Source organism: Gavia stellata, chromosome 14 (genome assembly GCF_030936135.1).
Source record: "Gavia stellata isolate bGavSte3 chromosome 14, bGavSte3.hap2, whole genome shotgun sequence".
Taxonomy (NCBI): domain Eukaryota; kingdom Metazoa; phylum Chordata; class Aves; order Gaviiformes; family Gaviidae; genus Gavia; species Gavia stellata.
This window is the reverse complement of record NC_082607.1, coordinates 24,562,606-24,578,709: the sequence shown is the minus strand read 5'-3', so window position 1 is coordinate 24,578,709 and position 16,104 is coordinate 24,562,606. Positions and strand designations below refer to the sequence as shown.

The following is a 16,104-nucleotide window of genomic DNA, read 5'->3' as shown; positions in this document are numbered from 1 at the left end:
CCAAGAGTAGCCCAACTGCCAGCACTGCCACTGCCACCCCCAGCGTGGGGACCTCCCCTGGCCTGGCTGGCAGCACGATCCCCTGCACTCTCCACCTCCGAGGAAAGCCACTGAACAAGAGCAGCCCGTCAGGGACCTCCCCTGTAAGCAGCCACCAGCCAGGCTCGGGACACTGAGCACCACCACCCCTGGCGCCCAACCGACCCACCCCTGGCACTGGTCGCAGAGCCTCCCCTCCCTGCTCAGGCCCCCGGCCGGGGGCAATCCCAGAGGGCCTCAAGCCTGTCTGGCACCATTGGCCCCGGGGAGAGCCCAGCTGGCTCTTCCCAGTCCCCGGCTCCTCCAGCACGTCCCTGGGAACGACGTCCAGGAGCGGTTGTGCCACCACCTTCCTGGGGTCAGAGCAGCCTGGAGGTTCTCCCACCACTCCTTTCTGGAAGATGGCTCTGGCAGTTGCTTGGATCTCTAGGAGCCTCCCCAGATCAGCAGGCCCTTCCAGAGAGCAGAGCGTGGCCTCGCACTGGCACGGCACGGCTCCCCCCAGCCCTGCGACGCTCCCCAGCCAGTCACACAGCCATTTGGTAAACGGTTTAATTAATACACTGAAAGGACCACTGCCAGCCCAAGCTGCGGTTCACCCACTGCTCTGCTTGGCCGCCAGTCTCTTGTCTCTCTCTTCAGCAATGGTCAGGCGGATGCCCTTTCCACGGGGCAGGGAGATCCACGGCTTGTTGCCCTGCAGCAAACGAGAAGAAGCCACCTCTCATCATGAAACACAGCCAGGGGCAGAGCTCTCCCTCTCAGAGAGGAAAAGCAGCAGAAGCCAGCCCCTGCCCATGCTGGGCCACGTACGCGTGGCCACGGCATTGGCCCGGCAGAAGCCCCTTAGGAAGGTGCCGAAGGTGTACAGGCCTACATCTGCCTCTTTCGGCCACGCCCATGAAGAATGCGCTTCAGCCCAAAGCAAAACACCACCCCTTTCCAACCCGGACAAGAGAGCCCATCGGGGATGGCGAGACAGCAGAGGCGCTGGCAGGGAGGGCACGCTCAGTCAGAGCGGCTGCCCAGGTCCCATCAAGATCTCGGCACTGCTCAGCTCCCAGCTCTCAGAAGGTTGAAAAAATCCCACAAGGCTGCTTCTCGAAAATGTCCCCATTCCTAAAGTTACGGATGCTTCCCCTTCCCACAGCGCTCAGCCCAAAGCAGGCAGAACCTCAGGGAGCAGAGCCGGAACTGATGCCAGCCCTGGAGCTTCTGTGCGTGGGAAGGCAGCTGCCTACAGAAGACACCAACGCCTCTTTGCTTCAGCCAGCAGCCCCCAACAACAGGAGAGAACCCACCCGCCTTGCCTCCGCGCAGGCTTACTTTGCCAATGACGAAGATGTTGGAGAGCCTGGTGGCAAAGCTATTGCCATTGGCGTCCTTCACGTGAACCACGTCAAATGACCCGGGGTGTCTCTCCCGGTTGGTGATCACCCCAATACGGCCCAAGTTGGCACCGCCGGTCACCATGCACAGGTTGCCTGCGGTGAAGGAAGACGGCTGTGACAAGAGCTGGCACACGGTGGCGTGGTGAAGCCCTTCCGCTTGGGCTCTTTGAGGAGCACCGCTGGAGAAGGGCAGGGACAGAGCCGCACTGGCCCGTGGAGTGGCCGCCGGAGGGGGCACCTGGTGACACCATGTCACACAGGAACCCTGGCACACCCCAAGGAGCCAAAGAGCTCTCTGGCCCCGAGGCCCACCACCTTCTCGGTTGTGTCGGCACCAAGGAGGCATTCCCGTACCACTTGTCCTGGTGCTGCTCAAGGCTCTGCAACTGACAGCTTCTCCAACAGCAAAGAGCCAGGAATCTCCCTACGGCTGCCCAGAGCTTTCCACTCACAGCCCTGTAAGAGCCAGGCTCAAGCAACTTCTCCACCAGCTCGCTGCTTCTACCTGGTGCCTGCCTGCTCTTGGAACTGCTCCAAGTCCCTACACCAAATGCCTCCCACTGCCAGCACGTGGGAGGAATCCCTGCTCCAGGTGGAGATGCCCCAGGGAAATGGGACCCCTTTCCCAAGGCTGCCACCGCTGCCTACTTTACAGCAAAGATGTCTGGCATTTGTATTTAACTTCCATACTGCTCTCCACGGTGGGGAAGAGTATAGTGTTTTACATGGAATGCAAGACCTACCTGTGTCAAACTTGATGAAATCCGTGATCTTGCCTGTCTCCAGGTCAATCTGGACCGTATCATTCACCTTGATAAGGGGGTCCGGATAGCGGATGGTGCGAGCATCGTGAGTGACCAGATGAGGGATTCCTTTGGTGCCCACGAAGATCTTCCTCACCTTGCACAGCTTGTACTACAAACAAAATCCAACACTGCTCATCTGAGGCAGCAAGAGGCACCATGGACCAGAGGACTTTTGTCCCCCGAGAGCCGCTAGCCACCACAAGCCTCAGACCCCAAGCGGAAACACCCAGACACTCCAGGGCTTGCAACAGGAGACCAGGCAGGGGCTTGCAACAGGAGACCAGGCAGGGGCTTGCCCAGCTCACTGTCCCAGTGCCTCTCGTCTGGCTGCCACGCGGCTATGCTACAGCTCCACGGGAAAACACCAGCGCTTCAGGAACAGCGGCCCACCCCAGGCTTCGGCCTCCCCACAAACGTTGGCTGCATTTTTCCAGTAAAGCCCGTGCCAGGCCGGTTTCCTCATTTTGCCCTGAAGCCCACAGTCATGCAGTGGAGGCAGAGGGCAGAGGCTGCCTTTCTTCAGGACCCAGAAGAAATCTGTATCCCTCCTCCAGGGCACCCCGGTTTCCCTCCTGCCTTTCACCCCCGACTCCTTCACAGCCACTTTGGGACTCACGGCTCAACACAGAGTGGTAGCCAGAGGTAAAACCGTATCACAGCTGGGTGGAGAGGCCCCAAACACACACCACAGCCGGCTACAGCACAGCCAGCTCTCCCCTCAGCATCACTGTGTGCCTGCACAGCCTGCCCTTAGGAAGGACATGCGAAGGAGAGCACACACTCGCAGCTCAGGCACGCCAATGTGCTTGGGTTAGGGAAACGTGCGAGAGTCACTCCCCAACACCCAGGGCCAGAGGGCAGTTTTGCAAACGCTTCTATAAGAGACCTGGGAAGGAATTCAAGGCTTTTGCACCATGGGCAGTACCATGTTTCTGATCACTGTTAGCTTGCGGAGCCCTACGGTAAGGCTCACCACACCACAGCAGAGCAACCCCAGAGGTCCCTGTGAAGGTAACCCAGCCCATGCCAATAGCAGTCATTTCAAGCACCAGACAATGCACCTGCAGTCATCTGGGCATTGCTCTCAGGTCACTAAAAGACTTCCCCCTGCCAAAGGCTTCGTATCCCAACGCTGAAGGCCCTGATCTTCTCAAGGGTGGCATGGACTCAGCTCTCAGGCAAGAGAGCCAACAGCTCCTGTTCAGGAGATGCCAAAGAGGAAACACCGCCCCAGCCAAACCCGACTGGGCCCACGCTTATGCCAAGCTGAAGCCCCTCACCTTGGCCTCTTCAGCTGTGATGCGGTGAACAGCAAAGCGGCCCTTGGTATCGTACACCAAGCGGAAATGCTCGCCTGTCTTCTCGATGCTGATGACATCTGATTTCAGAGAGGGAAATAAAATAGCAGCTGTTATCAACTACATTACCAAACACTGTAACTTGGCACGAAGCTCACATTTAAGAAGAGCTACGGACTGCTGAACAACACTGCCGCCATGAATGACGATGTTGGTATCTCCCCTTGACCACAGGCTCACATCTTTTACTGTGATACAGTGCAAATTAGCAAAAACTGCCAAAGGCTGAAGTCTGAACAGCAATTTATGCATATGCAAGCAGGCAGTTACAGGCTACAGATACATGGCTTTGGTCTTCACTGCAGTGCACAACTCCGAACTAAATAACAAGACCTTATACTTACTTTTTCTTCAACTCCACCGGGAAAGCATCTTCCGTGCCAGCCTCACAGAACAACCCCCCCCAGCGCAGCACAGCTGCATGAGGTACCTGCCCCAGCACTCCCCGCTCACCCATGAAGCCCGCAGGGTAGGTGATGTCTGTGCGGACTTTGCCATCTATCTTGATGAACCTCTGCATGCAGATCTTCTTGACCTCATCTCCTGTTAGGGCATACTTCAGCCTGTTCCGTAGGAAGATGATGAGTGGAAGGCACTCCCTCAGCTTGTGAGGGCCTGTTGATGGACGGGGTGCCTGCAAACAGAAGCTTTCTGCTGGGTGCTCAAGCACAACAGCAGCATTGATGGTCCCCAGTGGAAGAATGCTACTGCCCTGACAGCTCTCGCAGCAGCACCTAAGGACAGCTGCGTGGAGACTAACTGCTAAGCAGACAGCGATAGGGTGCCGATATCTTGGTATTCACAGCACCTTTCCCCCAAGTCTTGCCAGCCTCATAAAACACTGCCCCCAACACAGTACAACCATCTGCTGACCCATCCCAGTGAAAGAAAACCAAAACAAGCAGGTTAAAAGAGAGCAGCCAACTACCCCACTGCCATATCCCTTGCAAACAGGGGAAACACGAAAGCTGTTCGCAAAGCCCCTAACAGCAAGTAATCCCTTCTCCCCTGCACCGCCCCACTGGCCCAACTCAGCGCACGCCCCGAGCAGCACGCCTGAGCACACCTGCACGACCTGCCGGGCCTGGGAACCCCACTGGTGAGACCGCCAAGCCCCCTGAGCCCGCAGAGAGTGGGGAAGGCCGCTGCTGCAGGCAGCCCGGCCCCATCCCCATCCCCGACCCCAACCGCGACCCTGACCCCGTCCCGCACTCACGAAGACGCCCGTCAGTTTATCCAGCATCCAGTGCTTGGGCGCAGCCACGCGCTTCAGGTGCTTCTTGGGGCCGCGGGCCTACGGGACGGGATGCGTTACGGGCCGCCGCCAGGCCCGGGGCCCACAGGCCCAGCCCCCCTCAACCGCCCCTCCTCGGCCCCCCCGGGCCCCCGCTCCCCCCCGGCCCTGACGGCGGGCTCCCTCCCACGACCCTCGACGCGGCGGGGGGGGGCGGCAGCCCGCCGTGGGCGGGGGATGGCAGCGGATGGCGGCGGGGAGCGGCCGCGCCGCGCTCTCACCATGGCTGCGCTCCGCCGGGAAAGGGCCGCCGCTTCCGGTCCGCCGCTGATATCCGCGGGCGCTGCGGCCGCGCCGCGCGTTGCCCCCTGCCGGCCCGGAGGTCCAGTGCCGCCCGGTGCCAGGGCAGACGGGGTGCGTGTGCCACCCACGCGGGACAAGCTCGGCGCTCCCCGCGGTGCCCCGCTGACCTGGGGTGCTCCCCATGGGAGGTGAGGGGGGCTCTGGACAGCCCCCACCAGCAAGGTGGGGTGCGCCGTCTCCTCCCCGCTGCAAGCGGCCTCGACGGGGGCGCCCCGCTCTCGGCAGCGGGCGGCTGTGTCCGTTCCGGGGGGGCACGGGGGGAGGTTGAGAGGGGGCGGTGACCGGATCCCTCCCGGTCCTCGCCGGTGCTGTGGGACAGCTCCCCACGTTGTGCCCCTGCGGTTTGGGAGAGGTTGTGAGGGTGTCGGGGGTGGAACACCCCCCGCCCAACTCCGGGACGGGGCGGGAGGGCTCGGGGACTCCGGGTTACCCCGGCTGCCCGGGGAGCCTAGCCGGGGGGGACACGCGTGCTGGTCCACCTCCCTCCACTCGCCCACGGCCCTTCCCGGGGTGGAGCTGGGACCCCACGCAGCCCCCCGGACCCGACTCCGGGACTGAGCGCCCGCTCCCGAAGGCAGCTCGGGGGCCAGCGGTCCCCGGCTGGGCTCCACGGGGAGGCTGCGTGTCCCCCCGAGGTCCCCGGGGCACCCCCCGCACCCCGCCAGGCATCCGAGTGGAGCGGTCCCGCGCCGGGCAGCCGCCGGCGGGTCCCCGCAGTACCGTTCCCTCAGCGGGGCGCGGGCGGGACAGAGGTCCCATCCTCGGGGTGACACGATGGGGACACCGCGCAGGTGGCACCCCTGGTGCCACCGTAAAGCCGGGAGGAGGCACGGGAGCTGCGGGGGGCAGACCCTTCTCCCACCCCGGGCCGCTTCCCACGGGGTCCCCCGCGGAGGTGGACCCTCTTCCCACCACCCCCCCCCCAAGCGCCAGCGCTGAGCTGGACAGGGAAAGGGGCACAGGGGAACAAGGGTTCTTCCAGATTTTATTAGACAGCACCGTCAGATCTCCGCCTGCATGGCCCAGCGAGGCGGCTCCGCGTTGAGGGCAGGCAGCGCGGCCCCAGCCCCGCTCCAGCCCCGAGGGCGGCCCCTTCCCACCCTCGGTCGAGCTCCGAGCGCTCCCTGAGCGCCCGCCCGGCCCGTGGCGCCGGCCCTCGCCCCCCGTGGGGCAGCCGGGGCGCTCCCCGCGCGCAGCGGCACCGGCCCGCAGGTCCCCGGTGGGATGTGGCGGCGCGGGAGCCCCCCGCCCCCCACCCCAGCCCCCCTCCAGCCTCAGCAGCCGGCCGGCAGGTCCGCGGGGAAGTCGAACTCGTGGTGGCCGAGCCAGAGCTCCGGCAGCTCGTCCGCCCTGTCGAGGCCGAGCTCCAGCACCAGCACGCTGAGCACCTCCTCGTCCACCGGGTCCGAGTCGATGATGCCGGGGCCGGCGGCCGGGGGGGGGCGGCTCCCCGCGCCCCGCGGTTGCGTCCCCAAGCCCCAGCCGGGCGGCGAGCCGGACTCCGGGGGACGCCCGGCTCCCCCCGCGGTGCGGTGCTGCCTGTTAAGCTTCTGGAGGGGCATGCTGGCCAGGAGGTGGGGACCCGCCCGCAGGGCCAAGGGGGCGGCGGGGGCCGGTGGCGCCCCCCCCGCGGCGGCCGGCAGCGCTCCGGGCCCGGTGCCGGAGGGGTAGCGCACGGTCGCCGCCACCTCGCGGTCCTTCGTACCCCGTGGGGGGGACCGCAGCGGGTTCATCTCCTCCGGGGCCTGCGGGGACACGGCGGCGCTCAGCGGGGCGCGGGCTGCCCGCCCTCTCCCCGGGCGGATGGGGTCCGGCGGGGTCCCCAGTCGCGGGGGGGGAGGCTGGAGCGGGGCCGGGAGCGGCGCCCCGGCTCCCCCCGCGCTTACCTGGGCGGCCCCGCTCCCCGCTCAGCTTCACTCCCCGCACGGCTCGGGCCGCCGCCGCCGATTTATAGCGGCCCCGGTGCGGCCGGGCCGCGGGGAAAGGCGAAGCGGAGCGGGGCCAGCGGGCGGACGGGGCGGGCTGGGAGGGATGGGACGGGACGGGGCGGGCCGGTCCCCGGGGGCGGTGCTGGCACCGCCTGCCCCTCCGGCCCCCGGCCGGACCCCCGTGCCCCCTCCTTCTAGGCTGGGTCCCTCCGTGTCCTCCCCGTTCAGGCTGGGACCTGCCATGTCACCCCATTCAGGCTGGTACCTCCCACGCTTCCCCATCCAGCCTGGACACAGCCCCCCCTGACATGTTCTCCCACCTGCCTCCCAACCTCTTGGGTGGGAACCCCTATGTCCCCCCCATCCCAGCTGGGACCCCCCATGCCTCCCCCCATCCAGGCTGGGACACGCTTGTAACCCCTATCCAGGGTGGGGGTGAGGGGCAAGAAGGGGGTTCAGCCAGTGCCCAGGCTGGTGAGGGTGACGTGGGCTGGTGCGCTCAGCTGGCTGGAGGCAGATTTGGGTGTGAGGGGGTCTGTTGAGGGGGCACTGGGGGTACCCCCTGAGCCTTTGTCCTACCTTTTGCGCTTTTCTTGCTTTGCACCAAGCTGAGCTCCAATTGTCTCTCTGCATTCGGGGACATGGATGGAGATGGCGGAGGGGGTGTTTGACCCCATGCCTCAGTTTCCCCAGCTGTCTGTGGGTGGGCAACCTGCCTGGTTTAGGGTACCATATCCCTACAGTCCCTTCCCTGGGTGCAGCTCTCCCTGCACCTCACCTAAACTGCATTTAGTGCCGCAATGTGTGACACTTGGGGGGTTTCTTATTGTTTCTTTGTTTTCCCAGTTGTGTTCCTGAAGCAGCTCCCGCAGCTCGGAGGGCTGTCTGTGCCTGGTGTGGGGACAGAGCATGTGGGGCAGCGAGGTGGGTCAGAGGGGGCAGCCGGTCAGCTTCTCTGCTCTCTCAAACCCCACTTTTCTCCTGGCTGAACGATCTCCAGGGCTGACATCTCCCCTGGGCACTGAGCACGTTTGCTGTGCTGGTGGCAGTGCCAGCCTCCTGCCAGCAGTCACCGCACAAGGCCAGTCTCCCCCCACCCCACCACAGCAGGCGCCAGGGGAACATGGGGAGAAGCAGGGAGGGGGTCAGGAGTCACTCAGCGGGGACATGGGAGCCACGTCCAGCTGAACTCCCTCCACGCTGGGTTTCCTGTTGTTTGGATCGGCAGTGAAAAACAAGAGATCAAAACAAAGCCAGACCAGGCTGGGAGTCCCTTCATCTTGCTATTTATTCCAGCGTAATCTAATTAAAGCAACAGGAAATATGCCTTCCCACAGCGACTGGACATCTTTAAAAAGAAACAGCACAAATAAAAGCTCCACGGGCCAGGTGAAGGTGCGGACAAGGGCAGCAGAGGCCAGGCTCCATGGCCCGAGGCACCAGGAGGGATCTGCCCCAGATACCCGTGTACCTGCCCCTTGCTGAGATGCCTTGCGGAGATGCTGAGTGGCAGCTTTCATGGGGCGCTGGGGCATCTGGAGGTTCATCTAAGATCTCCCGGGAGAGGAGCTGCCACCCTGCCCTCAACACTCTGGAGAGCATCCCCGGGGTCTGGCCCCTCTGCACAGGATTTCAGGAGCCCACCCATAGCACTGGGGGGGTGGGTCTGTGCTGCCTTACGTGATGGGGCTGGAAGGGACGGTCACAAACGCAACTGCAGATCTTTGTCTTCCCGCGCTGGCTGGACCTCCGCTGAATGCGTGAAGTGCTGTGGAAAAGAGCACTGGCAAGGCAGGGTGGGCGCAGGAAGAAAGGAGAGGGCTGGAGAAATATTTCAAATACTTTATTTTAAAAAATTCCCAGTTAAAAACACAATGGCCATGCCTTTCTGCAGGTAAGAGGCACAGCCCATGTCCTGTGCCCTGGCTGGCCCTCGGCACCGCTCCCTGGGTGGGCAGCTCAGAGGCCATGCTCCTGCCAGGAAGGCAATGCAGCGCTGGGCTCCAGCTGGGGAGGGTTCACAGCTCTGAGCAGCCCCTCTCTTAAAAAACATTTAAAACCAGTTGTGAGAATAAACTCTGTGGTGTTAAAAAAGGAAAGAGAAAGGAGCAAGGGAGGCTCTGCCGGCACCGGAAGGCTGTGGCTGGAGGGCCCACGCTCCTGCCTGGGGAGAGCCACAGTGCTCATGGTGTGCAGCAGCTTTTCTTCTTTAAAGAGAAAACAACCAACCAACAGTAATTTCTTCCAAAAATCCCCCGCAGCCACAAATTTCATCAGCTGCTCACATAAACTCGCTGTCTTCCCCATGGGAAATGCTCTTGCGGAAACCTGAGCCTTCCTTCTCTGCTAAACAACATGCTTCAGATTCCCTGCAAATAAAAGGAGGCAGAAAATGATATTTCCACTGATATTTCAGCCTGACGGAATGGCCCAGCCAGCGGCAGGGGTGCCACTGCTACACCTGATGGACCGGGCAGCGATACAGGAATCTCAGCCTCAGTGCAGACCCCAGTCCCTGCTGGCCCCTCACTCCCTTCACAGAGGCTGCTGACCTCCTCCGAGCCAGCCTTGGGGAACTACCAAAGGGAGACCCTGCCACTGCTTGCGCTACGAGTTTCTCCTGCAAGCTGATCACTGGTTGGGGATTCATGGGCCAGGCACTGGAGGGGCACACGCTCACTCCCTGCTGCCTTGTCCTCCCTCTGGGCTGGATGCGCTGCCAGGAGTGTGCAGCATAGATCCCTCCCTTCCAGCTCTGGAGCCATGCTGTTCCTCCTCCCTTCCTGGACAGGTCAGGGGGGATGTCCCCTCCCTAGGACTCGCCTGCGCTTGGGAACGGACACCCCAGGGCATCCATGGCCATCGCATCTCCCACCCACCTCCTCCTACTCTGCTTCTAACACCAACACATCACAACATGCACAGAGAGTGAAAAGGGCTGCCAAGCCCTGTCTTGCTGCCCCCAGCTCCTCCTGGGGACAGGGACAAGACAGATGGGCAAGGGCATCGAACAAGGCTGGCACGAGCTGGCAGGGCTCACCCAGCTGCCTGCACTGGACTCCAACAGCTTTCAGTCTCCTGCTTGGCTAGAGGACTGTCCCAGCTCCTAAGGAAATGCACGGAGATCAGGTGGGGAACCATCTTCCCTTGCCCTTAGGCAAGCCCCAGCCCAGCACAGCTCTGAGAAGAGCAAGGTGGCTCTGGCTGTGCCCCAAGGGCCGATGGAAGGATGTCAGTGCCAGTGCCACATGAGGCGGCCCCAGGGACACTACACATGCTCCTGCCAAAAGCAGACCAGGGTCTCTTGTTAAGCTGGGTTCTTCAGATACGTGAGTAGTAAGAAGCTGCCCAGGGAAGACATAGGCCCACTGCTAACAAGGGAAACCAATTACTAATAATGCTGACAAGACAGAGATTCTCAGTACCTTCTCTATCTCTGTCTTCACTGGCATAGCTGAACCCCAGATCACAGAAACACGTACCTACAACAATGCATGTGTCCACCCACCAGCAGGGATGGGTGGTCTGTGACCTCTTGCAAAGGTTCAACCCCCACAAATCTATGTTAAGAGATGTTGTTGCAAGGCCACTGTCTATAATATTTGAAAAGTCGTGGAGATCAGGGGGATATCCCTGATTACTGGAAGAGGGCAACTGTCGCACCCATCTACAAGGAGGGCCCAAAAGAGGACCCAGGAAACTACAGACACATTAGTCTTACTTCAGTCCCTGGGAAAGTCGTGGAACGAGTCCTCCTAGAAACCATTACAAATCAAATGAAGCAGGTGACTGGGAAAACTCAGCATGGATTTACCAAGGGCAAATCATGCCAGGCTGAGCTGGTCATCTTCTACAACAAAGTAACACCTTCCATCGACATGGGGAGAGCAGTGGATGTTGTTTACCTAGATTTCAGCAAAGCGTTTGACACTGTTTCCCACAGCCTCCTCCTGGACTAACTGGCAAGATACAGATTGGATGGGTGGTCTGCAAAGTGGGTAGGGAGGGAATTGGCTCACAGGCAGCACACAGAGGGTGGTGATCAATGGTTTTTACTCAGGCTGGCAGCCTGTCACAAGTGGGGTCCCCCACAGATCGATACTGAGCCCCACACTGTTCAACATCTTCACAAACGATCTGGATGATGGGATTGAAAGCAACCTCACCAAGTTTGCTGATGACACCAAACTGGGTGCTGAGGTGGACACATCAGAAGGGAGAGCCATCTTATAGAGACCTGGACAAGCTGGAAGAGTAGGCTAACAAGAACAGTATGAAATTTAACAAAGACAAGGGCAAGCTCCTGCACCTGGGACAGAATAACCAAAAGAGACCAGTTCAGGCTAGGATCAGTGTGGCTGGGGAGCAGCTTTCCTGAAAGGGACCTGGGCGTCCTGGTATACAGCAAGCTGAACATGATCCAGCAGTGCACCGCTGCAGCAGTGAAGGCAAACTGGATCCTGGGCAGCATCTGCGAGTGCATTACTAGCAGAGATAGAGACAGAATCATCCCACTCTGCTCAGCACTTGCCAGTGGCACCTGGAGTACTGTGTCCAGTTCTGGTTCCCACAAATCAAAAAAGACGTGGACAGACTGGAGAGGGTCCAAAGGAGGGCCACAAACATGATCAAAGGGCTGGAGAACCTGCCTTGTGAGGAAAGGCTGACGGAGTTGGGTCTCTTATCCCTGGAGAAGAGAAGGCTCAGGGGGACCTCATCACAGTATTTCCAGTACTTGAAGGGCAGCTACAGAGAGGACAGAGGCTCTCTCTCCACAAGGAGCCACATGGAAAGGACAAGGGGCAATGGGTATGAGTTGCACCAGGAGAGGTTTCACCTCGGTGTAAGAAATAAATTTTTTACAGTGAGAACAATCAAATCACTGGAACAACCTCCCCAGGGACGTGGTAGAGTCCCCATTGCTAGATGTGTTCAGGATGCAACTGGACAGGGTGCTAGATGAGATTATCTAGGCTCCCTTTCCCATGAAAGGTTGGGGCAAATAATCTTTGAAGTCCCTTACAACCTGGGCTGTTCTATGATTCTAATAAGGACGAGGCCCTGTGCTCCTCTAACCAGCCGGAGGAAAGGCAATGACAACTTTTGCTAACAGGGACCCACAGCTCTGAGCTGATGTGCTACTAACACTGAGAATCCCAAGTGAAGCAGGAGACAGATGACATTGTACACGATGAGCAGTCATGTGAATGTGGTTCATCTTTCTAGTTAGCGAGAAAGACTCCAACAGGCTTTCCTGAAGTCCTCTCTAAAAAGACCTGTAAGCCTGAAGCAGAAGTGCTGGCTTGGACAACTCACCTTTGATAGAGTTAAGAATTTCTTGAATTCTCTGTGGCTCATTACGGTCTGGTCTGCAGCTCGGTGTGATCTCCAGCACGTAATCAGGACCGTACTCTGTGAAGAACTACAGGGAAAAGGAGAGGAGAGTCAGCAGAGAGCTCTCTGTCTGGCTGAGGCTGGAGGGAGGGCTCCCCATGGGTTCTTGTTTGTAAAAAGGCAAAAACATTTTCTCCATCTGAGGGGCACATGTACCTTAACTACATCAAAGAGGTGCTTTTGCAGTGTCTGCGTCCACCTGAAGTTTGCAACTGCTACCCATTCAAGCGCTTGGGAAGCAGAGCTCAGTGGGGCAGCCAAAAGCAGTCTCATGTCTATCCCACCAATGCTTTATTTGGGAAAGCTGTTGGTTGACACTCATTTTACACAGGGTTACCTCCAAACCTGATTTTCTAATGAACAAAATTCAAGTGCTGCCTATCAGATATCCTTCCTTTTGGCTCCCCGCCCCACCTTGCAGAGTGCTGCATTGACATCACTGTGAAACACCTGGAAGGAGAAAAATCAGTTGGCTTCAAGGTTAATAACGTGTCTTTCCTGGCTGAGTCCTCCAGTAGTGTGCAGCTGAACCTGAATGAGAAAATCTGCAGCACATGGGCTCTACACGGTAATGCAGAATCACAGATTAGTGCCAGCAGTTTTATTTCACAAGCATGCAGTGCTGAGCAAATCAGCAGACACACCAGGGTTAAAAACTCAGCAGTGAAGTTGCAATCGGTCCTGTTGCTACCCCTGGAGAGCTAGACCAGACTTAAAGCTATTGTACCAAAGATAGGGTGAGTCACAGCATTATAGTCTCCCAAGTGATTAATGATGCACAGGGCTGGTGTTTTCTTTAAGGGTGAGATTGGAGGTGGCAGATCTGGCAACCCAAGACCCACATCTCTGCGCTAGCAGGGGCAATGAAGGATTCTCCAAGCAGACCTCAACATGCCAGTACTGACAGGGAAAATGAAGTGGCTCCTGAATGCTGCAGGTTACAGTCCAGCATTTGAAAGCAAACCTGAAATCACACTGGGTTTACCAGCCTGTGAATCACAGTGTTAAGGAGCTGCCCGCTCCGTATGTACATCAGCTATTCACACAGAATGGGCAAGGCAGCTGGATCAGGGCAGGCAATGTGCTGCCTGCCAGAATTTTGTGGGCCAACACAATATTCCACTGAAAAGGGAGTAAAAGACAGATTTTGACAGCCGCACCAGCTCATTTGTGCAGTGCTCGGTCACTGTAGACCCAGGCAACTGATTTAAAAAAAATGGAAAAATCTTTCCTTTTTAGTGAGTCAGGGTTTTTATCTATGCTTTCAATGCTGTGAGAATGAGATCCCATCTGTCCCCCAAACCAACATGGGGCAGCAGCAAGCTGCAGTACATTGTGGCTGCTCTTAGCTCATTAAAAAATTACCATGACTATTCAGATCGGAGATGGACCCAGGGCGAGCCTGAATGGGAGCCCTACCCAGCTGTATCATGCAGCATGTGAGCACATTCTTCCAAGTTTCTCCACAGTCAGCCCAAGGACTGATGTATATTGTTCAAGCAGACTATTTTCACAGTTTTCTTGAGTAATCTTCTTTAGAGCTAAATATTTTCCTTTCTTAACCTCTGCCCGCATATTGCTTTGGAAAGCCCTTGCTAAAATACTGACATGAGAGGAGAACACTGACATTTTTCCTGCTTAGAAAGACTGAAAATGGCTACAGCAGAAGCAGCCAGCATGTTTTGGGAAGTCCTCACCGAGAGCTGGTGCCTCTAGTCTGGTTTGAGTTTGTTCTTGTAGTGTGAACAGGAGACAGCTACTCTCAGAGTAGAGAGCATACAGGCTCCACTGGCAAAGCCCACTGACTCCACAAACCAAGCAAGCTGGCTATTTGCAGGAAAAAAGGAAATACACATAAAACCTTGACTGCAGCATCCGTGAAAGAGTACATGGAAAATGCACACCTCTCAGTAACTGGTCTCAGCTGCACAACCTGCTGGTTACACAGGCAGTGGCACAGCGGACTTTGTACTGTGGGTCTAGCACATCCAACCTGGGAAACCATGAGGCACAGTTAATCCTGATGAAGGCATCATGTTGCACTTCCTCATCCTCTGATTTCTGTGGCATCAAGTGAAACAGAGCACCAATACAGTTTCATGCAACTGTTTTTTTGAGTTTTTGTTAAAGGGCAAAAATACCTGGACTTTTGCACTGATGTGGTCTATGGCAGTTGAGAAGCTTTTGGTATTAAATAACTAATACCCTGTAGAGCAGCTCCATGTGCTGAGCCACCCAGTATAGGTTGCAGAGCACAGTCATGCAGAAGAGCTTGGGGTCGGCTCAGTTTTACACCATCCACCAGAAAGCAGGTCAGCAGGGCAAGACTGGTAAACCTTGAACTAGCTTATCCAAGAGCTCTGAAGCAAACAGCCTCAGCTGTTCAACATGTTCCTACCCCTCTACCGCAGTCACAGTGTCCAGTCACCCCAGATCACAGACCGAGACACAAACTGGCAGGGCACAGAGGCAGCGGCAGAAGCCCCTGCCCATTTCTGCTGCCTTGCGCTGGCAGCAGAACGGCCAGGCATGTAGGACAGGATCACCTCTCATTGCCACAGCTAGAGGTGCTTCTTGTCTCTGAGGAAGCACTGACAAAAGAAATTCTTTCAACCACTCATCAGTTGACGAAAGCAACAACAAGCCCCTGGGAATCGGCTGAGTTTTGACTCACCACAGGGACCCAGAGAGGCAAATCCACCAAAACAAACCAGTAACTTTGATTTTCTCTTTGAGGTGGGAGGCTTAAGCCTTAATATTTCCGAAGATAGTACAGAAGAGCCATTTGTACAAGCACCTTGTACCCACTCTCTTGCAGCCTGGAGGGGATTCAAGAGGTGGTTTTCAGTGCTTCAGAAAAGACTCATTCTGTCTCTTCATCTCTCAGAACAAGGAGGATGTTACAAGCAGGCAAGCTCATGCTTCAGCAATAACAAAATGCCGGCACTACTCACTCATCCATTTGTAGCAGGGGAAAATACATCTTTTTCATCCCTGAAAAAACCTGTCATTTTCAGGGATGAAAAAAACAGTGTTGAGAACCAAGACTCACAAGGAAAGCTAAAAATTCTCTCCTTAATCAGCAGCTCACCTGGAAACTCACAACCACTCTCTTTTAAAAGTCAGGCATGCCAAAACTGAGAGAATGGCAAATGTCTGATGTGCAATCCTAAAGCCTTGCGCAGCCCAAAAGGAGCTGAAGTTTAAACGAGAGTGAGGCATACCTGGGACTGCAGATGTCTTGCCTCCCATCAGCAGGGTGTCCCAGAGAAAAGAGCAGTGCCCAGTGTAGTAGCACAACTGCCAAGTGCTTTGATGGTCTGAAAGAGGGTGGGAGTAATGGTTCAGGAGATGGGAATGTGAAATGACTGCAGGGAAAGAAGTGCTGGAGGAAGAAAAGAGTATGCATAGAGGCCAGAAAAAAGGGTGAGAAATAGAGAAAGAAAAAGGCAAAGAGGAGAAATGAAAAAAAAAAAAAAAGCCTAAAACAATAATGTTCTTAAAGGGGAAGGATATTTTCTACTGAATAATGCCAGATCTGACAACAAGTACTATGCCAACAGCAAAAAATTAGGCATTTTATGAAAGTCT

At 57.4% G+C, this 16,104-nt stretch overlaps 3 protein-coding genes across 3 annotated transcripts in view; all 3 read right to left on the bottom strand.

Annotated features, from left to right (window-relative positions):
- Window positions 1-573: 573 nt before the first annotated feature.
- Window positions 574-4,895, bottom strand: RPS4X (ribosomal protein S4 X-linked). The gene is made up of 6 exons (XM_059824645.1): window positions 4,811-4,895; window positions 4,048-4,228; window positions 3,517-3,614; window positions 2,174-2,345; window positions 1,366-1,523; window positions 574-736 (listed from the first exon to the last, which is right to left on the bottom strand). The coding sequence occupies exons 1-6, from the start codon at window positions 4,835-4,837 to the stop codon at window positions 635-637; spliced, it is 738 nt and encodes a 245-aa protein (XP_059680628.1). The 5' UTR covers window positions 4,838-4,895; the 3' UTR covers window positions 574-634.
- Window positions 4,896-6,465: 1,570 nt separating this feature from the next.
- On the bottom strand, window positions 6,466-6,924 carry CITED1 (Cbp/p300 interacting transactivator with Glu/Asp rich carboxy-terminal domain 1). Its single transcript, XM_059824600.1, has one exon. The coding sequence runs from the start codon at window positions 6,922-6,924 to the stop codon at window positions 6,466-6,468; it is 459 nt and encodes a 152-aa protein (XP_059680583.1).
- Window positions 6,925-8,955: 2,031 nt separating this feature from the next.
- The window catches only part of HDAC8 (histone deacetylase 8), a 37,082-nt gene continuing 29,933 nt past the window's right edge, over window positions 8,956-16,104 (bottom strand). Inside the window, exons 10-11 of the mRNA XM_059824599.1 lie at window positions 12,436-12,541; window positions 8,956-9,488 (exon numbers count right to left, since the gene is read on the bottom strand). Of these exons, the coding sequence (XP_059680582.1) occupies window positions 9,466-9,488; window positions 12,436-12,541 (129 nt within the window). The 3' untranslated portion in view covers window positions 8,956-9,465. The remainder of the gene's footprint in view (window positions 9,489-12,435; window positions 12,542-16,104) is intronic.

Bases quoted from the DNA above. Each gene is read 5' to 3' on its own strand.
- RPS4X (XM_059824645.1), bottom strand. From the start codon at position 4,837: ATGCTGGATAAACTGACGGGCGTCTTC. The intron at 4,229-4,810 runs GTGAGTGCGGGA...TTCTGTTTGCAG, and splicing joins ATAAACTGACGGGCGTCTTC to GCACCCCGTCCATCAACAGG. The intron at 3,615-4,047 runs GTGAGCGGGGAG...CTCTGAAATCAG, and splicing joins CTACCCTGCGGGCTTCATGG to ATGTCATCAGCATCGAGAAG.
- CITED1 (XM_059824600.1), bottom strand. From the start codon at position 6,924: ATGAACCCGCTGCGGTCCCCCCCACGGGGTACGAAGGACCGCGAGGTG.